Raw genomic sequence first — 20,733 nt, 5'->3', positions numbered from 1 at the left:
TCAGATGCTCTAACAACTACACCTTCCAGGTTTCTCTGGTATAGTAAGCACTATTATCCCAGGCAGCCTTCCCCTGCAGCAGTATCTGCAGTATCCCCTGATGTTTACTTCCAGTTTGGTGGCTAAGTTATTGTGGGATCGTTGTTTTTTTCCAACATGCCTTCTTTTTTTCTTTCCAGTCCTTATACTTCTGTAGTTATTTCTCTGAAGTAAAATGTTCTGCAGAAGTGGTTGCATGTACAACCTCAACACCAACTATACAGTCATCTTTTGTTGGAAGAGTTCCTTCTATGGTGCTAAAAATATCTATTCTAATATTTACTATTCTCAGGTGAGTGTGTTAAATGAGGAGGCAGTTCACTGACTGCTTTGTCTCTACCTTCCTTAAAGAAAAGGGTCTCAGATCATACTACACACTAATTCTACTGTGTGGTATATGTAATTAAATCTAATGTATCACAAAGATAGCAGCACTTTTTAATCTCAAACACTCCTGGGTATGTAAGCCAGGTTTTGTACAGTCACAACATGAAGACTGCAACTGAGAATGTTTTGTTTTCCAATGTTTTTAGGCCTTAATTACATAGATCTCTTCTGTTTGTCCCCTGTGTTTGCACACTTCGTGAAATAGATCACTGAACTAGTTCAATATGAACATAATAATGTGTAATGCTCAGGTTTCAGAAAGATTTTAATAGCCTTTTTTACAGCAGAACTGACTGAAGGTGTGTTAATGCAGTAAGAAGCCTGTGATACCATTTCATAGTGCTTACGTTCTCTCCAGATGACCTGTTTTCAGAAGAATCTTCAAATGGCTTGCAAACATTCACAGTCCCTACACTGCAAATTACTTATTGTTTCTATAACAGTGTTAGAGCATGTGTTACAAAATAATTAAAATTTAATGGTTTCAGTCCAATTGTAATGCCGTGGCTGGAGGTACTACTGTTGAATGTCAGAAAATATACAGTAAATGCCTGTACATAAATAATGGATTCAAGATTAATGAGTGCCAATCTCTTTATTTTTGTATTTCAGGGCAGAGAGTAATGTAACAATCACTAAATACCCCTAGTATGACTGCACTTAAAACAAAAGCCTGGTGGCAATTATTTGACATAATATGCATACTAATGAAGAAATACAGTGACATACTGAACAGTTATTTGGTTGCAGAATAATTGCCTAGCATATATTTGCTAAAAAGAATAGTACTCTCCATCTCTCCCTTACTAGCCCATTCAATTAATACTTGTGAGGATGCTGAGGACAAGGCGCAGGATTACAGGAAGAGGTGGTCTGGCCATTTCTCACCAGTACTTGCACACCTGGAGACACAGGCAGAAGTACATCACCTGCTACATTTCCAAACCCTTGTCCAAAGAATAAACACAGGGAGTCTTGTTCTCTGGAATGCAGCTTCCCTCATTGATGGGTCACACTGGAAAGAGAGTGGTCTGGAATCATTATGGTCCATAAAAGACCCTGTCAGGTACTTACTGATAGTGGTTTTGAGCCATTGTATGCACACGCTTTGTGGTGCTGCACCAGGCCCTGCGAAGGCAGGCCTTCGACACTTAAGGTCAGTGCATGTAGGAGGCTGAACGCACAAAGCAGTGTCTTACCACTGCAGTCCCTGATGGAGAGTCCCTCTCTAGCACCCTTGTAGGCCCCCTTCAGATACTGGTAGGCTGCTACGAAGCCATGAAGGCAATCAAATTTTAAGTCTTCCTTTTTCTGGTCAAGGAAGGTCAAAACATAGGTGCAAAGAGTTAAAACATTCAATAACTCAGTCAACAAAACTGGGCTGAAAGAAGGAAAACAGAGGATCCAGAAAGCCTCACAAATTTCCGCGATTTCCCTCTATTTACCACGGGTCCTTGTTTCCAAAGGATTTTATTGGTTTGTTGGTGTTTTTATTCATCCTGTGGGCTGCTTCTGTTACTTGACACGAACCGTCCGGGTCTGACAATGCAGAAGGGGCAGCCCGGGTAACTTCTCGCAGAGCAGGCCGCCACGACACCCTCCAGCGCAGTAACCGAGCGGAGACCCCACTCGCTCGGGATCCACGTCCGCCACGGGGGACAGCGCAAACCCAACGCTGATAACGTCCAACGGCCGCCGGCGAGAGCGCACCCGGCACGCTCCCGCCGAGGAGCCCGGCTCGCGGGCGGCAGCGGGTACGCGCGCGCAGGGGAGCGTACCCAGCGCATGCGCGGAGAGCGTCTCCTTGCCGCTGCGCGGAGGGCGAGCGGAGGCCTCAAGGAGAAGGGAAGGGGGGGTTAGGGGGTGCTCCTTGCTTTTGCTGTCGCCATGTTCCTGTGGGCTCCCCTGCGGGCCGCGGCCGCACGCTCGGTAAGGGGGAGGCCGTTGCTGTGGCGGCGGCTACACGTTTGTTCCCTGCCGGCAGGCGCGGTTGGAGGAGGCCGCGGCGGGCAGGGTGGACCTGGGGGGAAGCCGGTGCTGCTCTCCCAGTGGGAGGGGGGCCGGGGCCTGCGGTAGGGCTCGGCCACGGGGAAGAAAGGCCCGGGACAAGTGGTGGAAGGGCGTCAGTGCCGGGTGTTGCTCTCGCCCTCAAGGCCCCGCGGCTTGGGGTTACCTGGCAGGCTCTAAAGTGTGCTGCCTGCGACAGGTTGGAGACGCTGCAGAAGTAACTGCGTGGTGCTTATTGTAGGTTATCGGGAAGCTTCCCATATGGAAGTAAAGTTTCTGATTTGTCTATATGTCAGACTATCCATTGGAAGGAAGCCCCTTAATCTGTTTTTCATTCTCGAGTCAGTGCTTCACACCAATAGAAATCCTTTAGGCCAGTTCAAAAAACCTGGGGGCTCATCCGGTTTCTTCTTCAGAGTCTGAAATGACAGGTGTGGTTCTTGAAAACAGAACAGTATCTTTGGATAGAATAAGGGTTTTTCATCTGAAATAGTTCCTTCTGAAGGAGCATTGCATACATGTGTTATATTTTTAGCGTACTTTAGTATTTATACCAGAGCATCACATTCTCGTTTGTATGTTCCTTTCAGCATTGCAGACTTTCAGTTATATTTGCATGCTCTACTCAAAAGTCTTTTCCCTGTATTTTATGTGCTGTCTGGCACACTGAGGGCACTCAAATTGCCATGCCAGTGCACTTCATTTGATGTGTTTCATGTCAGTTGATAAAGATGGTAGCCTGAGAGTCTCTTGAAAAGGTGCCATTTGGGAATGATCTGCAGTCAGCAGTTATCCATGTATCCCAGAGTTCATGTTGGCCTCTGACAAAGAATGGAAGATGAATTGCTTTCCTAGCTGCTGCTTTCAGATGACGCAGAAGTGGAGAGCAAAGAGGAACACACAATACACATAACTGCGCGGTAGATCTAGTGCTTCCCGGAAGGACTGATCATATGACAGCAGCCAGCGTGTGAAACTACACTGTGGGTGAAACGACATGAACTGCTGCTGAAAGCATTAAGCTGATCAGGTTTCTCTTACAGAAGGGAAGGGACTGTAGTTCCCTGGCACTTAGGCTTGGGTTTCAGATCTCACCCTGTGACTACATTCTCACTAGTCTGATGCTGATCTGGAGTCCCACAGATTTTGTACAGTAACAGAAATTAATTGGTTAAGGCGGGATTTTTTTTATATATATGCTATACTTTAGGAAATACAAAAATTGATCCAGAATTCAATATAATAATAACACAAAATTAAATTTGTTATAGAATGATTACTTATGACAAGATAATATTAACAAGTTGTCTTAGTAATACTGGCCAGAATCTAGAAATCTTGATCTGTTTTGGCATGACAGATCCAGACAGAGAGTACAGAGAATAGCTAAACAACTTGCATATAGATGTGTGTTCTGATGATATTTCAGATTTGTGTTTACATTTGTCCTCATATGCCTGATCATACTGCTCAGTTAGATAAAAGCTGCAGAAGCATGTCAGTGAGAAAGAACCACTGCAGTAGTGGTAGTTTCTGCAGATTTTACATATAAAGTACTTATGATATAAACTAACAAATCAGAAAATTCTTCATTAAATATTTGATGAGAATTTGTCTTCGAGCCACTTCAATTAAGCTGTGGCAGAGTATTACCTGAAGTTAAATCCTTTTACTTCTATGTTGTCTAAAACGGTCAAAGTGAATTAAGAGATTTTCTCTCCTAATAGTAGAGGAAAGCTCCTAATAGTCTCTTCTTGACTTAGTTTAAATTATTAATGATGATAGTAGTATTAATAGTTTAGAGAAGAAATCAAGCTGGTTCTGAAAGCAGCCACTAGCAGTATGTAAATTATTAACTATTTAATACTTTGTACTTTATTTTGTTTGTAGATAAGACAAGTCCGATACTTACATAGAACAGCAGGATGCAATGCCAGTGGAGGAGCCTTGTTTGTGGTAAGTCGTTGTCTATCTTACTATGAGGGGAATGTGTAAGACTTGGCATATGCTTTTTTAATCTGCCTGAAAGCTTCTGCTAGACAGAACTTTGCTATAGAAGCCTGCTGGCATTTACAAAGAAGCATTTTTTTTTCAATAGAACTTTTTATTATGGTTGTGATGGGGTATTAAAAGCGTCATTGTTTCTTTTTTTTAGTTTTTGGCCTTGTATTTCTTTCCTTATATAGTGAAAACTCATGGTAATGGTGATACTAGTAGCATCTGTGATTGCAGATAAGACTCTTCCTAAACTGTATTTCATTATAAAACAGTTCTTGTTGCCCTTTATAATTGGCGTTACTTGAATTTGTAATTGGAGGTCATGAAACTTTTGCAGTTGTAATTTCTTGGTTTCGAACACGTGCTGCAGAATTACTGGTTAGGGCCAGGTTTAGCCTTGTTTACTGTGAGTTGAACCTTGCAGTTCTTGTTCATTTTATGTGATATAGCATGTTGCATAATGGTTAATAATTGATGCCGTTAGGCATTATCAGAGGCATCCCTATATATATATAAAAATAGTAATAGAGACTGAAAAAAAGAAAAAGCACTCCAATTTAAATGTGTAAAGCAAATGTGTTGTCTACTTCTGAAAAGAACCTGAAGCTTCTGCAAGAGGTGTATTCTGCCTCATTCTGCCCTGTTTAGAGCTTTAGCTAGTCTGTGGTTTAACAGCTGAATAATTTGGTGGTTTTCCAGTGCTTGCTAGAAATCAGCACTTTACTAGAGAATTGACCACTTTGTTGAAAGCAGGTGCTCAGCATTTTTGGACACATTTTCGCTGTTGTTGTTGCCTTTCTGCAACTGCCTCTACAGCTTTTCTCGTACAACTAAATTAATGGGATTACAGTACATACTTTTCCAGAAACTTGAGCAAGCATCGATGATTACTTGTAGAGAGAGCTGGTATTCAAGGAATAAACAGTGTAGGCTGACAACTTGGGAAACTTCAAGAGTAGTTTGAGGGTGAAGACAGGCAAAGGGTGTCGTAGGCATCCTAATGTGTGTAGGTGCCTGGCACATGAAGCTAAATAGCTTTGTAAATTCTCCAGGTATTTTTCAAGATTTATGTAACTGTTTACATCATTTGTTTGAGGGAGGAGCCTGAAAATAGAGGAAGGAAAGTAGAGAAGTGGTGTGTTCTAGTTAGCTACTTGTGATTTGCAGCTCTTTATTTAATGGCATCATTCACTTCCTTTATTTTTATTCTACAACAGCATTTTTGCTAGAAAAGCATGCAAAATTGTTCCGGGGGAAAGGGAGAAGTGTGTGTGGTGTTTTACTGGGGGGGGGGGGAGGGTGGTGGGTGTTTTTGTTTTAACAGGCTCATATTTGTTCCTTTGTGAAACAAAAAGCTATGGGAAGAAGACAGATGTCAGTGCATGTGTAGTTAGGGCAAACAATTGCAACTAAAAACCTTTAAAGCAAGTTTCACATGTTGTTTAACACAGCAGATTGCAAGGGAAACTCTTCCTGCTGATTTGAACAGAATGTATTATTTTAATCAACACTAGGTGTTTATATACAATCAGAAAATGGGACTTTCTCCTGTCCAGATTTCGGGGGGGGGGGGGGGGGTTGGGAGAAACAGCAACATTAAAAAAAAAAAAAAAAGAAAAAGTAAGTCTTAGTTTCCTGGAATTAATAAATTAATATAAAGTGTCAGAGGTTGTTAAAAAGTGCTTGTGGAGGAATAGTGGATTTACCTGGGAGTAACTAATCTGGTGGTAGCCCTCTTTGTATATCAGTTTATACATACAAGTCTCTTGGTTTTGTTTTTTAAAGCATATTGGTGGTTCTTGTTGCACTTTCTGTGTATGAAATCTATTTGTGAGGACAGGAAATACATACAGCATGTGTGTTTTGTAACAGCAGGGGACCTGGCTAGAAGGGGACCTGGTTGTCATAAGATCTAGTATTAAAAGGCAGTTCTGATTTACATGCCTGTGCATCCCTTTGCAGCTTTTTTTCATGAAAGTTTTGTTTTCCTTATACATTATCAGAAAAATACGGACATAACAGAACTACTGATACTCCTTTTTATTCTGAACTAAACAAGAAGAGACTTAAACTTAGTACCATCACAGATGGACCGATCACTCTTCCAAAAAAGTATATATGTGAAGCTTAAAACTAGGTAGATTGTTTGCAAAACTAGGTAGATTGTAATGCAAAAGAGCTGTTCCAAAACTGGCATTTCTGATGGCCAGGGAAGGCCTGATTTCAAATATACTTCTATTTATAATAGTTACCTACCTTTCTTTAAACGTGCCCTCTCTGCCTTTGACTTCTACCTGTGTTTAGCCCCTTAACAGCTAAAACGTAGCTCTTCTGCTTTGTGGTTTTAAACAGATGGGTTGAGTTTCCTTAACACATAGGCTGCCCTGATGTGGGCTTTGTCATAGGGCTGCACAGCAGGTAAGAGAATTGATGTATTAACAGTTTCAATTACTTGTGGAGATGGTCAGTGAAATACTTGGGTCTGAGAGTACTTCCACCATTTTTCAATTTATTGGGGAGCATGAGAAGGGAACTGGGAAAAAAATGAAAGGAGTAAAGTTTGACCTTGCTTTTCAGCAAATGTCTGTAATTGGTAGCCATAGCTGTTTGCACTTAGTTTGTGTAGGGAGGAAGCCATAATGTATTGGTTTCTTTTGATGAGCATATCTTATGTGAGGAAAAGCTGAGAGAGCTGTGACTATTAGAGAAGGCTGGGGGAGGGAGTGCCTTCAGATCCCTGAAGGGAGGATGCAAAGAGATGCAGGCTATACTGGGTGATGCCCAGTGACAGGACCAGAGGCAGTGAACATCAGGAAACACTTTTTTTGTAACTGTGAGGGTCACCAAGGACTGGCAGAGGCTGCTCACAGAGGTTGTGCTCTCTCCCACCTTGGAGTTAATCAGAACCCATCTGGACATGGCCCTGGCCAAGCAGCTGTGGGTGGCCGTGCTTGAACAGGAGAGTTCAGCCTAGATGACCTCCAGAGGTCCCTTCCGACCTCAGCCACTCTGTGATTGAATACGGTATTCTGTCCAGTACTGTGTCCTTAACTCTGATCTTGCTCACCAGAATCTGTCTCCAATAAAAAGGGAGAAATGCACCTGTATCATTCGGAAGTAAACAAGTTCATGCAAGTCTTGAATAAGAGGTGCATCATCAGACAAATCAAGACTAGGGAATGTGCGATTGACAAAATCCTCACAGCTCAGTAGGCCTAGAACTCTAAGCTTTTGATGAAAACTGTCAAACTCTCTGAAGCACATAAACAGATGAAGCGCATTTAGGATAATGGAAAACAAAAAATCTGAAGGCGGCCTACAAGAATGCTGGGAAGGGACTCTTCATCAGGCACTGCAGCAATAGGAAAAGGGGTAATGGGTTTACACTTAAACAGGGGAAGTTCAAGTTAGATATAAGGAAGAAATTCTTTACTGTGAGGATGGTGAGGCACTGGAACAGGCCCAAGGAAGCTGTGAATGCGCCATCCCTGGCAGTGTTCAAGGCCAGGCTAGACAGAGCCTTGGGTGACATGGTTTAGTGTGAGGTGTCCCTGTCCACGGCAGGGGGGTTGGAACTAGATGACCTAAAGGTCCTTTCCAACCCCAACTATTCTATGATCTCAATAGTGTTCACCTGTGCTGTAGCCTTTACAGTGTATTTTGGAGCCTTGCTGCACAGAAGTGACTGTGTGACAGCTGTAGCTTTAACGTCTTTATTATTCCTCTTCACATATAAAATATCCGTTTAGAGATGATACACTGAAAAAAACAGCTGTTCTAGACAAAGAGGGAGATTTCAATAAATCAAATATATTTGCAAAAGAAACTGAGATTAAGTACAATAGTAACTGTATCATATAGCTATGGAAGGCAAAATAACAGCCTGAAATAAAACAGGCATGCAGACTTGAGATGGAAAAGTTAAGTTACGGAAACACTTATCACGAATCATGGATTTGATCTGTTCAGCTAAAACACTGATAGGTCCGGAAGGGGAAAAAACTTAAAAGCTGCACAGTAGTTCCAAACAGTTTTTTCTCCATCAGCCTCTTTTTGAGAACTTCCATTAAAATTGGCACAAAACCCTCACCACCATTACAAATGAGGAGTCAAATCATTTATCTTGGTCAGTCTAAAATAGTGACAGCTGTGTTCCTCAAAGCTGTCTTTTGTTATCTAGTAGACCACACAATAAGCAGTAAATTCACACTTAATAAATTATTAGTGTGTTCAAAGGGAATCAGTTATCTTACTGTAATTCCTGTTATTTGGGGGGAAAGTCATCCTTGGTGGTGAAGTACATAATGACTGTGGCTTTATATTAGACTTGGGACCGTGGTAGGTGTGCATGCTACCAAATTGAGAGAGGCAGTAGTATGCTGCTCCAGGATATAGACAGGATAAGCAAAGGGAATCTCTCATTAGACCAGCAGATGTAATTGAAGTATTTGGCCTTTTGATATTTCCATATTAAAATTTGTATACCCAGGAATAGCTATGGGCCACACATATTTTAAGTTCTGCACTGATGACAGTCTTTCAGTATGCAAGTATTTTGCAATGTTAAGATTTGTCATTAAATCCTTCGCTGCTCAACAAGAACGCAGCATGGAAACTGCAACATCACCCTGCGCTACTTGAGAAAATGATCAAAGTGCAAGTGAGTGGAATGGGTTTCTTTCTCCTAAATATCATTTTAAAGCTTGTATTATTAGCTGGTTGTGACTTGCTTTTAACATCAAGGCTCAAGAATAGTTTGCATTATTCCCCAAGCTTTCCATTTGATTTGCAAATTTCTCAATTTGAAAACTGTATAAAGTTTGGAATGAAACTTAACTACAGGTATTTCAAGGCTATCGTAATGAGCAGATAAGAGAGAAATGAAAGTTTTGGGCAGGAAGCTTTTCTGGTGAATAAGGATTTTTATCAGAACTAAGATTTTATTATAGGAAAATTTCACTTCAGGACTTCTCAATTCTCATGGGAAATCAACAACCACAAAAAAAGGGCTATCAATATTTTTGATACCTTTCCCAGAGAAGTTTAATCCTTTGAGTTTTATGAAATCTTTACCTGAAATATATGTTTTATTCAAGCAATTCAACTGTAACTGTTTATTGAGAAGATATTTTACAACAGTAAATCTGTCCTCAATTTCTTCACAACCTGATTTTTACACATCTTCTTTTTCTTCTCCTGAAGCACAGAGATACTCCTGAAAATAATCCAGATACTCCGTTTGAATTCACACCTGAAAACCAAAAGGTATGCAGACAAAAAGCAGTGAAATGCACAGACTTCGTCTTTAGATCAGTACTGATGTATTTTTTCCTCTTTCCCTTTAAAAAGCGGATAGAAGCAATCATAAACAACTACCCAGGGGGACACAAGTCCGCAGCTGTCATGGCAGTACTAGATCTGGCCCAGAGACAGCATGGATGGTTGCCCATATCAGCTATGAACAAGGTATTTAGTACTCAATTCTCTTTCAAGCACAGTTTTATTGTTTTCTTTCAGTATCTTACTAGAGTATTGGTGTTTCTTTATCAAAGCATACTAATGTGGAAATTTACACGTGGGACAGAATTGTCAGAGTTCCATATGAGGCTACATTTAAAAAAATGGAAGGGAAAACTAATGCAGAAAACCCAGGACTCTGTTTTCTACACAATGTTAGCCCGTTGCTAGAAACTACAGATAAAAAAAATTACATGAGCCCTGTATAGACTTCCCAGATACATCCTGGAAGCTGGAACAGAAACTTGAAAGATTTTGCTGCTGAAGTTTGGGAAAGAAGAAAGATAAGGCTGATGGGGGCTTTCTCCTCACAGGTTAGTGACACTACGCACATTACCAGGATTGTGCTTTACAGTCTTTAGGCTGTAAAGACTGTAGACTGACCAGCCTTAGTGTGATACATGTCACGAGCATACAGGTTGTTCACAGCAAATGCCTAGAAGACTTACCAATTATTAAAATGGTTTCAAAGTAAGCAAGTGCACTGTTCCAGAGTGATAGGTTGCATGGCAGTAGTCAAATAACAAGAAATAAAAAATTCTGTTTAAATAAATAAATCTTTTACATTTTGTGTTACAATCTGGCATAGCATCAGTTTTAAAATTACAAGCTTTAAACTTGATTAAGATACACTAAGTGAGGAGTGTGAGCATTACAGAAGATAGTAAAGGAGCTATGGGCACATTTAGAGGACGGTGTTTTAGGTCAGCTGCTGTTTGTACAGTGAGCATAAAGCTTCAAATCTCTATTAATACTGAATGGGAAAAGTTTTTTGTTTATTTACTCTAAGTTTCAGATTGATATTATTAAAGTGAATGAGTATTTTTCACGGTCTGTTATTTGCCTGCTAATAGAGACTGGAACATAAAACAGTTACCTTTGAAAACAGAGCCAGTTCTCAACCTGAGCAGTTTGCCAGGGTTCCAGGTTAATGAGGTCAGGGACACTTGCACCAGAACTGTCTCCATGGAGATAGTGCTTTCCCCCCTTCCCCCCCCCCCGTTTATTAGCTGTGAGACCAATCTGCAGAAGTAGCCATGGTGTGCCACAGAACCTGAGGCAGACCTGCTGTCTGAATTAGGTGACCATAGCACCAACCTGTAAGTATTCCCTTACAGAAGGCTTATGTGGGTTAGTGTAGGAAGATTCGCACAAGTTTGTTCACTCATACAGCAAAAGAGCAGAAATGTGGTATGAGCTGGAGCTGACAGTGAAACCCAGAAACCTTGCTGACTCCTCGCATCTGCTTGTGTATGATGCTAGATGCTAGAGGGGAGCTGACCTGAGCTCCTCGCTGTGCTAATCCCTGGCTCAGTGGAGTTTGTTCTCACGTGTGGTGACTCCAGAGTAACTCGGGTGTCTCTACTTGGCACCTGAATATAGCTGTACACTGATACCCATCCCCTCATTACTTACCTACTACTGCAAGGGACAAGTGACTTTACAGGTTTGTTAAATGCCTTTACTGATGCCATGCGAGAATTCAGTATAGTCTGTTTTCTCCTTCTTACAGGTTGCTGAAGTATTAGAAATGCCTCCTATGAGAGTGTATGAAGTAGCAACCTTCTATACAATGTATAATCGTAAACCTGTTGGGAAGTACCATATTCAGGTCTGCACTACCACACCTTGCATGCTGCGAGACTCTGACAGTATTTTAGAAGCCATTAAGAAGAAACTTGGTATGACACAAATATGCAATATACTTGTAATTTTTTAAACGTTTTTTTAATGCTATTGAAGTAAAATTGCTCATGGTGGGAACAGCAATAGTATTGAAAATAGAGTGTAAGTATTGGAGAAGAGGTGCTAAACAATTCAGATTTCAGATTCTGCCTTTAGTCTTTATTTGTAAAGATTTTAGTACAGCAGAGCAGAAGAGGCCGTTGCCTGGAATGCCATTTACTGACCTTAAAGTGGTTTTAAAGACAGTTTGCCAGGAAGCTCATTATTCTAATGTGACTCTTGGACTGAGAAAGTAAGTGCTATGCCATATACAGGCGAGGACTCTGAATGCCATGGCTTTTTTTTTTTTTTATATACAAAATAAGATTTTTGAGGTATAAGCTATATGAAAATTGTGAGGGGTTTTTTGGGTTTTTTTACTTCAGCAAAGTGACAGAATCATAGAATAGTTTGGGTTGGAAGGGACCAGAAAGATGATCTAGTTCCAAGTTCCCTGCCAAAGGCAGGGACACCTTCCACTAGACCAAGTTGCTCCAAGCTGTCCAACCTGTGCTGCCAGGGACAGAGCAGCCACAGCTTCTCTGGGCAGCCTGCTCCATTGTCTCACCACTTTCACAGTAAAGAATTTCTTCCTAATATCTAATCTAAATCTACCCTATTTCAGTTTAAAGCCATTCCCCTTTGTCCTCTCCCTACATGCCCTTGTGATTCCCTCTCTCCAGATTTCTTGTAGGCCCCCTTTAGGTACTGGAAGGCTGCTGTAAGGTCTCCCTTGAGACTTCTCCAGGCTGAACAAGCCCAACTCTCTCAGCCTGTCCTCACAGTAGAGGTGCTCCAGCCCTCTGATGATGTTTTTTCCTCCTTATTGGATGGTTATGAGGAAAAGTGGGGATAAGATCAGCAACTAACAACTCTTTCTATGAAATTACAAGCTATGCTAACCTTTCCTAATGTGAGAAGAGCTGCAGAATAGCTGCTTATTATCTTGCATTTCACATATTCTGTGGTCTGGAAAAGGCATATTTAGATGAAATTTGTTACTGCAAAGATAGTTTAACTGAAACTCTTAGCTTGAGAAATCAAACCATTAAAGATGATAGCGTAGTTCATACTGAGACAGGCCTTACTTAAGACTTTCATTAGTGTGTTGTTCCTGCTCTCCCAATAACTGTAGAGGAAAAATGCTTTTCAGCATTCTTCTTTCCATGGAGTGTTTTGTTGAGATCAGACTCAAATGTTATGGTGGCTGAACTGTCCTCTGGGGAAGGTATTTGTCTGGCTCACTAAAACAAAAACATGTCATGGAAGCTAAGTCTGTGTGCAGTGTTGTTCAATATATAAGCCTTGGTGTATAAAATTGGAAGTTGTCTATGAATTTGTAGCTAAAAATTTTAATGCTTGAATCTTGGTTAATTTGGGAATTTTATACTCAGTGCCATATTAACATATTTCATATCAGCACATGAAAGCTGTTTTTGCTATTTTCCATTCTATTGTACTGATTACTAAAAATGTTCCCAAGTAGAGCTGTGCTGTTCCTTAGAATTGTCATTTCATGGTTATTTTTCAGTAAGTCATAACTACAAACCTATAAATAAGGCCTCCAAAATGTGTATGAAAACTGACTTCACAGTTTGTTAGAATCTTTTGTTGAATGGAAATATTTTGGACTCATTTAAGAGGACTTAAGTATGCAGCTGTTTTAAAGGCCAAAACACAAGTAATGAGAAGTCTCTGAAGTACTTATACTTCATTAATCTTGTTCAATGACCATTGCTGAACCTAATATTCTTTATTGGTTTAGGTATAAAAGTTGGGGAAACAACACCCGATAAACTCTTCACGCTGATAGAAGTGGAATGTTTAGGTGCTTGTGTAAATGCACCAATGGTACAAATAAATGATAATTACTATGTAAGTATTGCATTCCCTTTTTAAAGATGGAACTTCTTTGCTGGGTTGCGTTTACATTTGTTTCAGACTCTGAATTTCTGGTCAGTTCCTTCAAATTCCTATTGGCAAGGACAACTTACAACTGAGAACATCTTTTAGTTTCTTAGCGTCCTCCTAGCACACTTCATCTGTAGCACGGTGGATCGGAGTATTTTTTCCTTTCTGTTACTGTGTTGATTTATACAAGTGGGGTAATGTGTTTCTGTGATAGTAGTCTGCCCATAAATCTGGGATTTTTAGATAGGTATTTGATAAGCTTTTAAAAGCACTTTAAAGCAGTCTGATGGAAAGCATGGGCAGGCTTAACACTATTTTTAACTTTTAGACTTCTAAATTTGGCTGACCTGAATTATGCCTGACCTAGATGCCATCAGACCAAAGGAATTAATGTATTGACTGAATCCAGCTTAAAAACAACCCCAAAACAACAAGCACCATCCCAAACAAAAACCCACAAAACCAGCTTATTTTTAATATATTTTATTGTTATCACAGTCTGATTAATTTTTATGAACTGTACTCTTGAACTATACCCACCATTGCTTTTGTCACAGCTGACACCATTATGTACCACTATGGATACAGTGGGTAGACAGAGATCCAGCTCACTGAGGTACCAAGGAAGCTGAAAACACAAGCCCGTGTTACAGATGACCTGCCTCAACATTGTTAGTTTTTACATAATTTCTGCAAGACATAAAACAAATTTTAACATTAAAATGACAGTAGGTTTTTTAATTTTCCTAATTCTTTAAACAAGTATGCATATTAATGGACAGGGTCAAAATTACCTATGTAGCATCACACCTGAGAGCCCCTAATCTGATGAATTTTGCATGCTGCAATTAGTGCAGTTGCTGACTTTGCAGGGTCTTTTTTCTATTTGGTCAGTTATTTTTCTTTTTGGTTTTTGGTGTTTTTTTTCTTTTTTTTTTTTTACAGGAGGATTTGACACCTAAAGATATCGAAGACATAATTGATGAACTGAAGGCTGGCAAAGTTCCCAAACCTGGCCCAAGGTATGCTCTGCTTGTATAATACTGGCCAGCTACTTGAAGGCTGATCCTTCTGAAAAACTAGATTCCTGTTCCAGTGATTTGAGGTCATAACCTAAGATAAAAAACATTAATTCACATCCTGAACAGAATGGCATTGTATTCAGTGCCTTGCGGTATCTTCAAAGCCAAAAAGAACTGGAAGGAACAGAGAATTTGCATGTTCTTGATGCATTAGAGGAGCATGAAATGTGAAAACATTTAATTTTGATTTGGCTTAGTACTTAGTAACTGAATAGTATCATCTGTTGCCTTTTTATTTTTCTAGCTCATGTTAATCAACAAATTCCTGTTGTTGGGTGTCTTTTCAATTTCTGACAAAACCCAGAAAGATTGCAAGTTTGTGGAAGGGTTACTTCTGAATTGTTAATTTCCACTGTTCTTTGTTAGTCTAACTACACACGTTTGTGTGAATGGGGGAATTAATTTGACTTGGGTGTTTTACTTGTTCGTACTGTTTCATCGTAATGTTTTGGGTTTGGTTTTTGGTTTTTTTTAATACAAGAACAGTAGTCTTAAAACAATTACAGTTTCCAAACACAGGGAAGCATCTTTAACAAAAATATGACCACTGTAATCAGATACTGCCTTTGGTATTACTGGGATCAGCATCACTTTTGTCTGGCCAACCTATAAATCAATAAAAAAGAAAACTAGTCATCCTATCTTGTATTTCAGTTATGAAACTATCTGTCACGAAAGAATGAAAGAAAAAAGCAGCTTCAGGCTTAAGTAAGATAAACACAGTATGTGAGGTGATAACAGTACTAGCACTGGATAAAACATTGTTTTTCATTTTTCAGGAGTGGACGTTTCTCTTGTGAGCCCGCTGGTGGCCTTACTTCTCTGACTGAGCCACCGAAAGGACCAGGTTTTGGAGTTCGAGCTGACCTCTAAGGATTTTGTAATACAAGATCAGCTGTCTGAAAATAATAAACTCATTCTAAATCTCTGTAAAATTATATGCATTCTAGTACTTCTTTTAAAAACAAAGAAAGCAACAGCAGTTAGAACACCTAACTTATGGTGGTTTTAACTACTGCAAAGCATAATCATAATTCTAGGTTATAATAATCATAATTCTAGGTTATAAGAAAAGTGGTTCTGTCGACTGTGAAGTGCCTCACTGAAAGAGTCCACTTACGGTCACTGAGAGGTGATAGCTGCATCATTTGATTTGCCATTAAAAAAATTTTTATCTTTTTCTAAGGTTCTTTGAAGAAGCAACAAAACTGTCTAAATTACTGGCACATCTGGCAAATGCACAAGGAAACAAAAGGAAATTATCTGGCAGAGCTTCATTGCTTGCTACTTTTAATTGCAATTTAAAAACAAAACAAAAAAAAGGTGATCAAGCATAAAAAATCTGGTAGGTTCCATAAGAAGTGTTTCTTGAATCTAGTGTTTCCTACTACCATTCAGTGAACAGGGAAAATGTGAGAATTATCTTTTTATCATGTTAACAAAAAAACCCACACCAAATAGCAGTACTGCTCTACAAAAAGAATGAACAGTAACCATTTCCTGTACAAATTTATTCAATACAGCCAAGGTATGAGTGGGGGGAAAACAGAGTATACTAGAATAGTTTAATATTTAGCTAATTGTGATATGTAAAACTAGGTATCTGGTTCACAGATCTTTCTTTGACCTTACTGCTGTGTACCTGCTACTTTCAAGAACAAAATCTGTGCGAAATTGAGGTTCTTCTCCTAATACAAAAAAGTCAAAGATAACTTTTTAAAAATTATTGTATACTGATACTTGTATATAAAGCATTTGACAGATTTTACAAGCGTATGTATATGTATGCACATGCTTTTCAATGTAAATGAGGAAACATGAACATGTCAGTTACCAGAGACCATACTTTGTCTGCCTCTACTAAAATCTGCCATGGAACTTACATGATTATAATTAATGTGGCAGATGGAGCTCAATTGTATTATTTATATTTTATTCTGTATTATATTTAGTTTGGTTTGATACTCTGATTAACAGTTCTTTCCTGAACTGTTTTCCCTTGCCCAAGTTTTGTTATCTCTTATAGTCTGTTCATGCCCTACCTTTGTTTCAGTAGACTCTGAAGTTCCTTGATAACACTGTGTTACTGTTGGTAGTTCTGAAAGCAAAATACGTAAGGATATCATCTGTATGTAAAACTTGTTCTCCCTTCTACATTACTAAATTTATAAAGTGAAATAATTGCATACAAATGGAAAAGTAAATTCGATAAATGTAACTCATGAGTGAAGTAGTCACCCAATAAGCATGAAAAAACCCAATCTTAAATGTCATAAAGCACTGCGCATATGAGAAAATAGTGCATGGATTGAAATATTATCTGTAATTTAAAGTTGATGAATGCTCTTCTTCAAGGTCACTCGAGTGTTTCTAATAGCCAGATGCCTTGAAGCAGGCTAGGCAGCTGGCACTTCTCTGGAGACATAAAATGAGATAGACAGCACACTGCATTTTGATGCAGAGATGCTTATTTTTATATACCAGTCTAACTAAGCTGTTTCTCAATAACAACAAAGCTGTATTCCTGTCCATACAGGATTACCATATTCTAATCTAGTATGAAAGCAGACAGCTATTTTCAAAGTATACACTGAACATAAATGAGGACTTTGCATGTGTTATGGAACTACTGTGTGCTGCAGTTATTCAGTATTTTGTATGTAACTGAAACTGATGGGATTGCATAATTGTGTTGAAAAGAAACAGTTTTAGACCTGCCAAGTGTGAAACTTTCAAGTATTCCAAAACAAAACACAACTACCAGACTCCTCCCATTCGTAAAACTGGACAGCAGGAATTGTTGCCTCCTTCCACTTTTCTCTTATTCATTCCCTCTAGACACAAAAAATCTTGAATGCGTTTCATGAGCAGAACATGAACCTCAGTGGTTTCCCATTTGCTGGAGATCACCTTAATGGTGTTCCACAGACAGGTATGTCACTCATTTTGATGTAACATATCATAGTCTGAGACTCATTTGACTAGAAAAAGATAATTTGGTATTATCCTTACAGTGTGATATATCTGATATATCACTGTTTGAATTCAATACTGTAGGGCAGCTCTAGCATTTTGAAATATGTGAAGAGAAGTAAGCAAATAACCATCGTTATTCTCTCCCATCTAAACCCACTTCATTCATCAACTGCATGAAGCTTTATGGTCCTGGTTTCCACAGCAAAAGTGTTTGGCAATCGTTGTATTAAGATAAATACTAGAAAAGAAAAACAAAAAACCAAAACCCTGTCTTGTGTTATTTCAGCTTTTGTTGAAATCTGAACATTGCAAACTTGAAACATGTCAACTAGAAATACAGATTCTACGATATTTGTTACTTTTGGTTGTTTACTATATAAAAAATATTTTCATAATAACTTACATCTGACTGTGATAAGGATTAAAATGGTGATTGTTATGGAAGAGTTCCAGAATAGTGTAAGAATTGTAATGTATCCAGGTTCTTTTCTAGTCTTGAATAGCTGCAAGTAATACTCTGTACTTGCTTTTAGTAGTATTGAATATTTCAGCTAACAAATACTAATAAGACATCACTTCCATTATCCTCAACAGCAGAGGGTTATTAATAGCAATTCTGGGCAGCTAACCAGTCAAATACTTCTAAATCTGCAGTTTCAATGTACCAGTTAGCATCTTGGACTGTAAGAGCACTGGGTGGCCAGTTAAGTGAAAAATGACTTCTAGATGATCTTAAGGTCCTTTCCAACTATAACTATTCTATGATTCTTTAAACTGGTAATACAGGAGTAACAGGCCTGATTTTGTGGGGTTTAGTGGTCTTGTTTATCCCTCTTCTGGAATGAGGAAAAAAAGAATTAATGGGCTATATTATCTAAAAGTGGAAGAAAAAAAAAAGGAGTCTTTTTCCCACCCCAGTTAAAAGACTATAGAGAAAATTTTAAGAAAAATAGTCTTGGGAAAGGAAAAGAGATTTAGAACATGGAAGCACAAAGAAACCACTGGACCAAGCCAGTGGGTGGTGGTTGCTCCTTTGGTGAAGATAGAAGAAAGTTTGGAGTACTGGGAGACTCCACTACGTACCCAACAGTGTTGCATAATGAAGAGTTTCCATCACCTCTGAACACTACTAGAAAAATGTCACCTGGAACCACGCTGTCACTAAATAGGAAGAAGCACTGAAATTCATTTCCACCTGTGCAGTGTTAGCTGGGCCATTCACTGGCTGACCTGCCGCTTAACCACCAAAGGCACATGTGTATGCTTTCACCAGCATGACATTCTGCAAGTTCTTGGGATAAAGTTATTAGACTTTTGTACTACAATCAGAGATTTTCAGTCACTGAATTCCTAGACGCGAGTTCAGCAATGACAGAGTCCAACCAAATGCTGCACACATTCGTGTTAAGACCAGCAACTCACACTGCTGGTAACCCAAGATGTTTCACGATGGAGGGCAGATCAAAGGAAGTACAGCACCCACCAACACAGTGCATCTACAAAGGCGTTTTACAGCTGTGCTGTATGTAAAAGGATGGGCTTCTGGAGACAAGGGGAAGAAATCCATGTAGGGGGAGCAATTAGCACTTAACTGACCAATTAAGGCTTAAGCAACCCTGTTTTTTAGTTAGATATTATTAAATCTTAACATCTGCTGCAGATGTTGCTCATGAGATTCCTTCCCTGTTGTCAGCTGCTGGTTGTGAACACCTACTACCCCACTGAAATCCTGGAGCCACATGCTACTCATGCTAATGCATAAGGATCAGGATGAAGTGCTACACCACCACACTATACTTGTAGCCTCTTATGTTTTAGAGGGTGAATCAGCAATGGCAACCCTGTATAGTACTGTGAGAAGAAAAAATATTCTTCCTCGGTAAATAGTTGTTAGTTCACTTACACTGTTAGCCCCTAGCCTGTCCACTCTTCAGTCTGCTTGCCATCTCATGTGATGAGCTCTGCAATCAAGCTAACATGAAGAATATGAAGCAAGTGCAACTCCTTTTGTGATGTAGTCAGGGGTGCCAAATTCCTGCTCCAGGTCACCTGACAGAACTCCTGGTACACTAACAATCACATGAAGGCAGTTGCTTTGCCATACAAGTGATCTGCACCAGCAGATCATACATTACAGTAACATTCTTGAAAGCATGTGAAACAAATCTGCCTGAACAGATTAGGCAGATCAACAGTAAGATGTTGTGCAGTGTGGGAATATCTGGGATTTGTGATGCCATTCTCAGGCTGGAAAATGATGGGTGGAGAAAGTCTACATAATAGATAGCCTTAATCAAAGCAGTCTTTTAATTAAAAAAACATCTTTCTGACAAAGTCACCCATCTGACATTCACAGTAAATACTAAGGAATTCTTGCTTTCTACACAACAGACGAAAGAAACCCAGTAGCAGACTGAGCATGGCAACTAAGACTCCACTAAGCAGAAGGGCTTTGTCCAGTTGCTTTCTCAAAACATTACCCCTGAGACAGCCCATGTATCTTTAGCCCCCCACACCCACCCAGAACACACAAGTACCAAACCACGTGACTAAATTCTTTTAAGTCTTAACGTGTAATGCTATATTAATAAGCAGTTACAAAGCCTTTCACAAGTACAGATGAATGACCCATTTTCAAAGTTGCAACTAGGACTAACGTCAGCCTACTCCTGTAACCCCTTCTGATGCATTTGTATGACGTCTGCCTTATTGGCGCAAGCAAGACACCCCTAAAAGCTACACACTTTTGGTGTCCCTATCCATGGCAGGGGAGTTGGAACTAGATCTTAAGGTCCTTTTCAACCCTAACTATTCTATGATTCTGTGTTGTTCTTAAACCTGGAAGCGGGCCCGAGCTCCAGACAGCAGGCTCTGCGGAGCTGGGGCCCGCACACCCACACAGGCGGCCCTGCAGCGCTCTGTTGCACCCGCCGGGATGCGAAAGGCCGAGCGGGGGCGGACGAGGTCCCTGCCTAAGCGCGGCGCGGCAGAAAGCACAGACAAGGCCCAGGTACAGCGGACTCGTTTGTCCGCGGCCCTTTCGCGAGTGCCCCAAAGGACAGCGCCCCCCCGGCGCCGCGCCACACGCACC

General features: G+C 39.9%; 1 protein-coding gene and 2 long non-coding RNA genes across 3 annotated transcripts; 2 read left to right on the top strand and 1 right to left on the bottom strand.

The window, feature by feature from the left end:
* Positions 1-1,006: 1,006 nt before the first annotated feature.
* LOC133213799 (uncharacterized) lies at positions 1,007-2,062 on the bottom strand. Its single transcript, XR_009725894.1, has 2 exons — positions 1,946-2,062; positions 1,007-1,441 (listed from the first exon to the last, which is right to left on the bottom strand). It is a non-coding gene; the product is annotated as an uncharacterized LOC133213799 (long non-coding RNA).
* Positions 2,063-2,201: 139 nt separating this feature from the next.
* NDUFV2 (NADH:ubiquinone oxidoreductase core subunit V2) lies at positions 2,202-15,601 on the top strand. The gene is made up of 8 exons (XM_061356301.1): positions 2,202-2,355; positions 4,324-4,389; positions 9,634-9,696; positions 9,781-9,897; positions 11,462-11,630; positions 13,439-13,548; positions 14,530-14,606; positions 15,446-15,601. Exons 1-8 carry the CDS (start codon positions 2,314-2,316, stop codon positions 15,537-15,539), a joined length of 738 nt encoding a protein of 245 aa, XP_061212285.1. The 5' UTR covers positions 2,202-2,313; the 3' UTR covers positions 15,540-15,601.
* Positions 15,602-15,728: 127 nt separating this feature from the next.
* Positions 15,729-16,660, top strand: LOC133213805 (uncharacterized). The gene is made up of 2 exons (XR_009725899.1): positions 15,729-16,029; positions 16,084-16,660. It is a non-coding gene; the product is annotated as an uncharacterized LOC133213805 (long non-coding RNA).
* The last annotated feature ends 4,073 nt before the right edge of the window (positions 16,661-20,733 follow it).

Source organism: Neopsephotus bourkii, unplaced genomic scaffold, assembly GCF_033783945.1.
Source record: "Neopsephotus bourkii isolate Nb327-2 ecotype Australia unplaced genomic scaffold, CSIRO-AGI_Nbou_v1 NB_846, whole genome shotgun sequence".
Classification (NCBI taxonomy): domain Eukaryota; kingdom Metazoa; phylum Chordata; class Aves; order Psittaciformes; family Psittacidae; genus Neopsephotus; species Neopsephotus bourkii.
The sequence above is the reverse complement of the archived record's forward strand: the minus strand, read 5'-3'. Positions and strand labels throughout refer to the sequence as shown.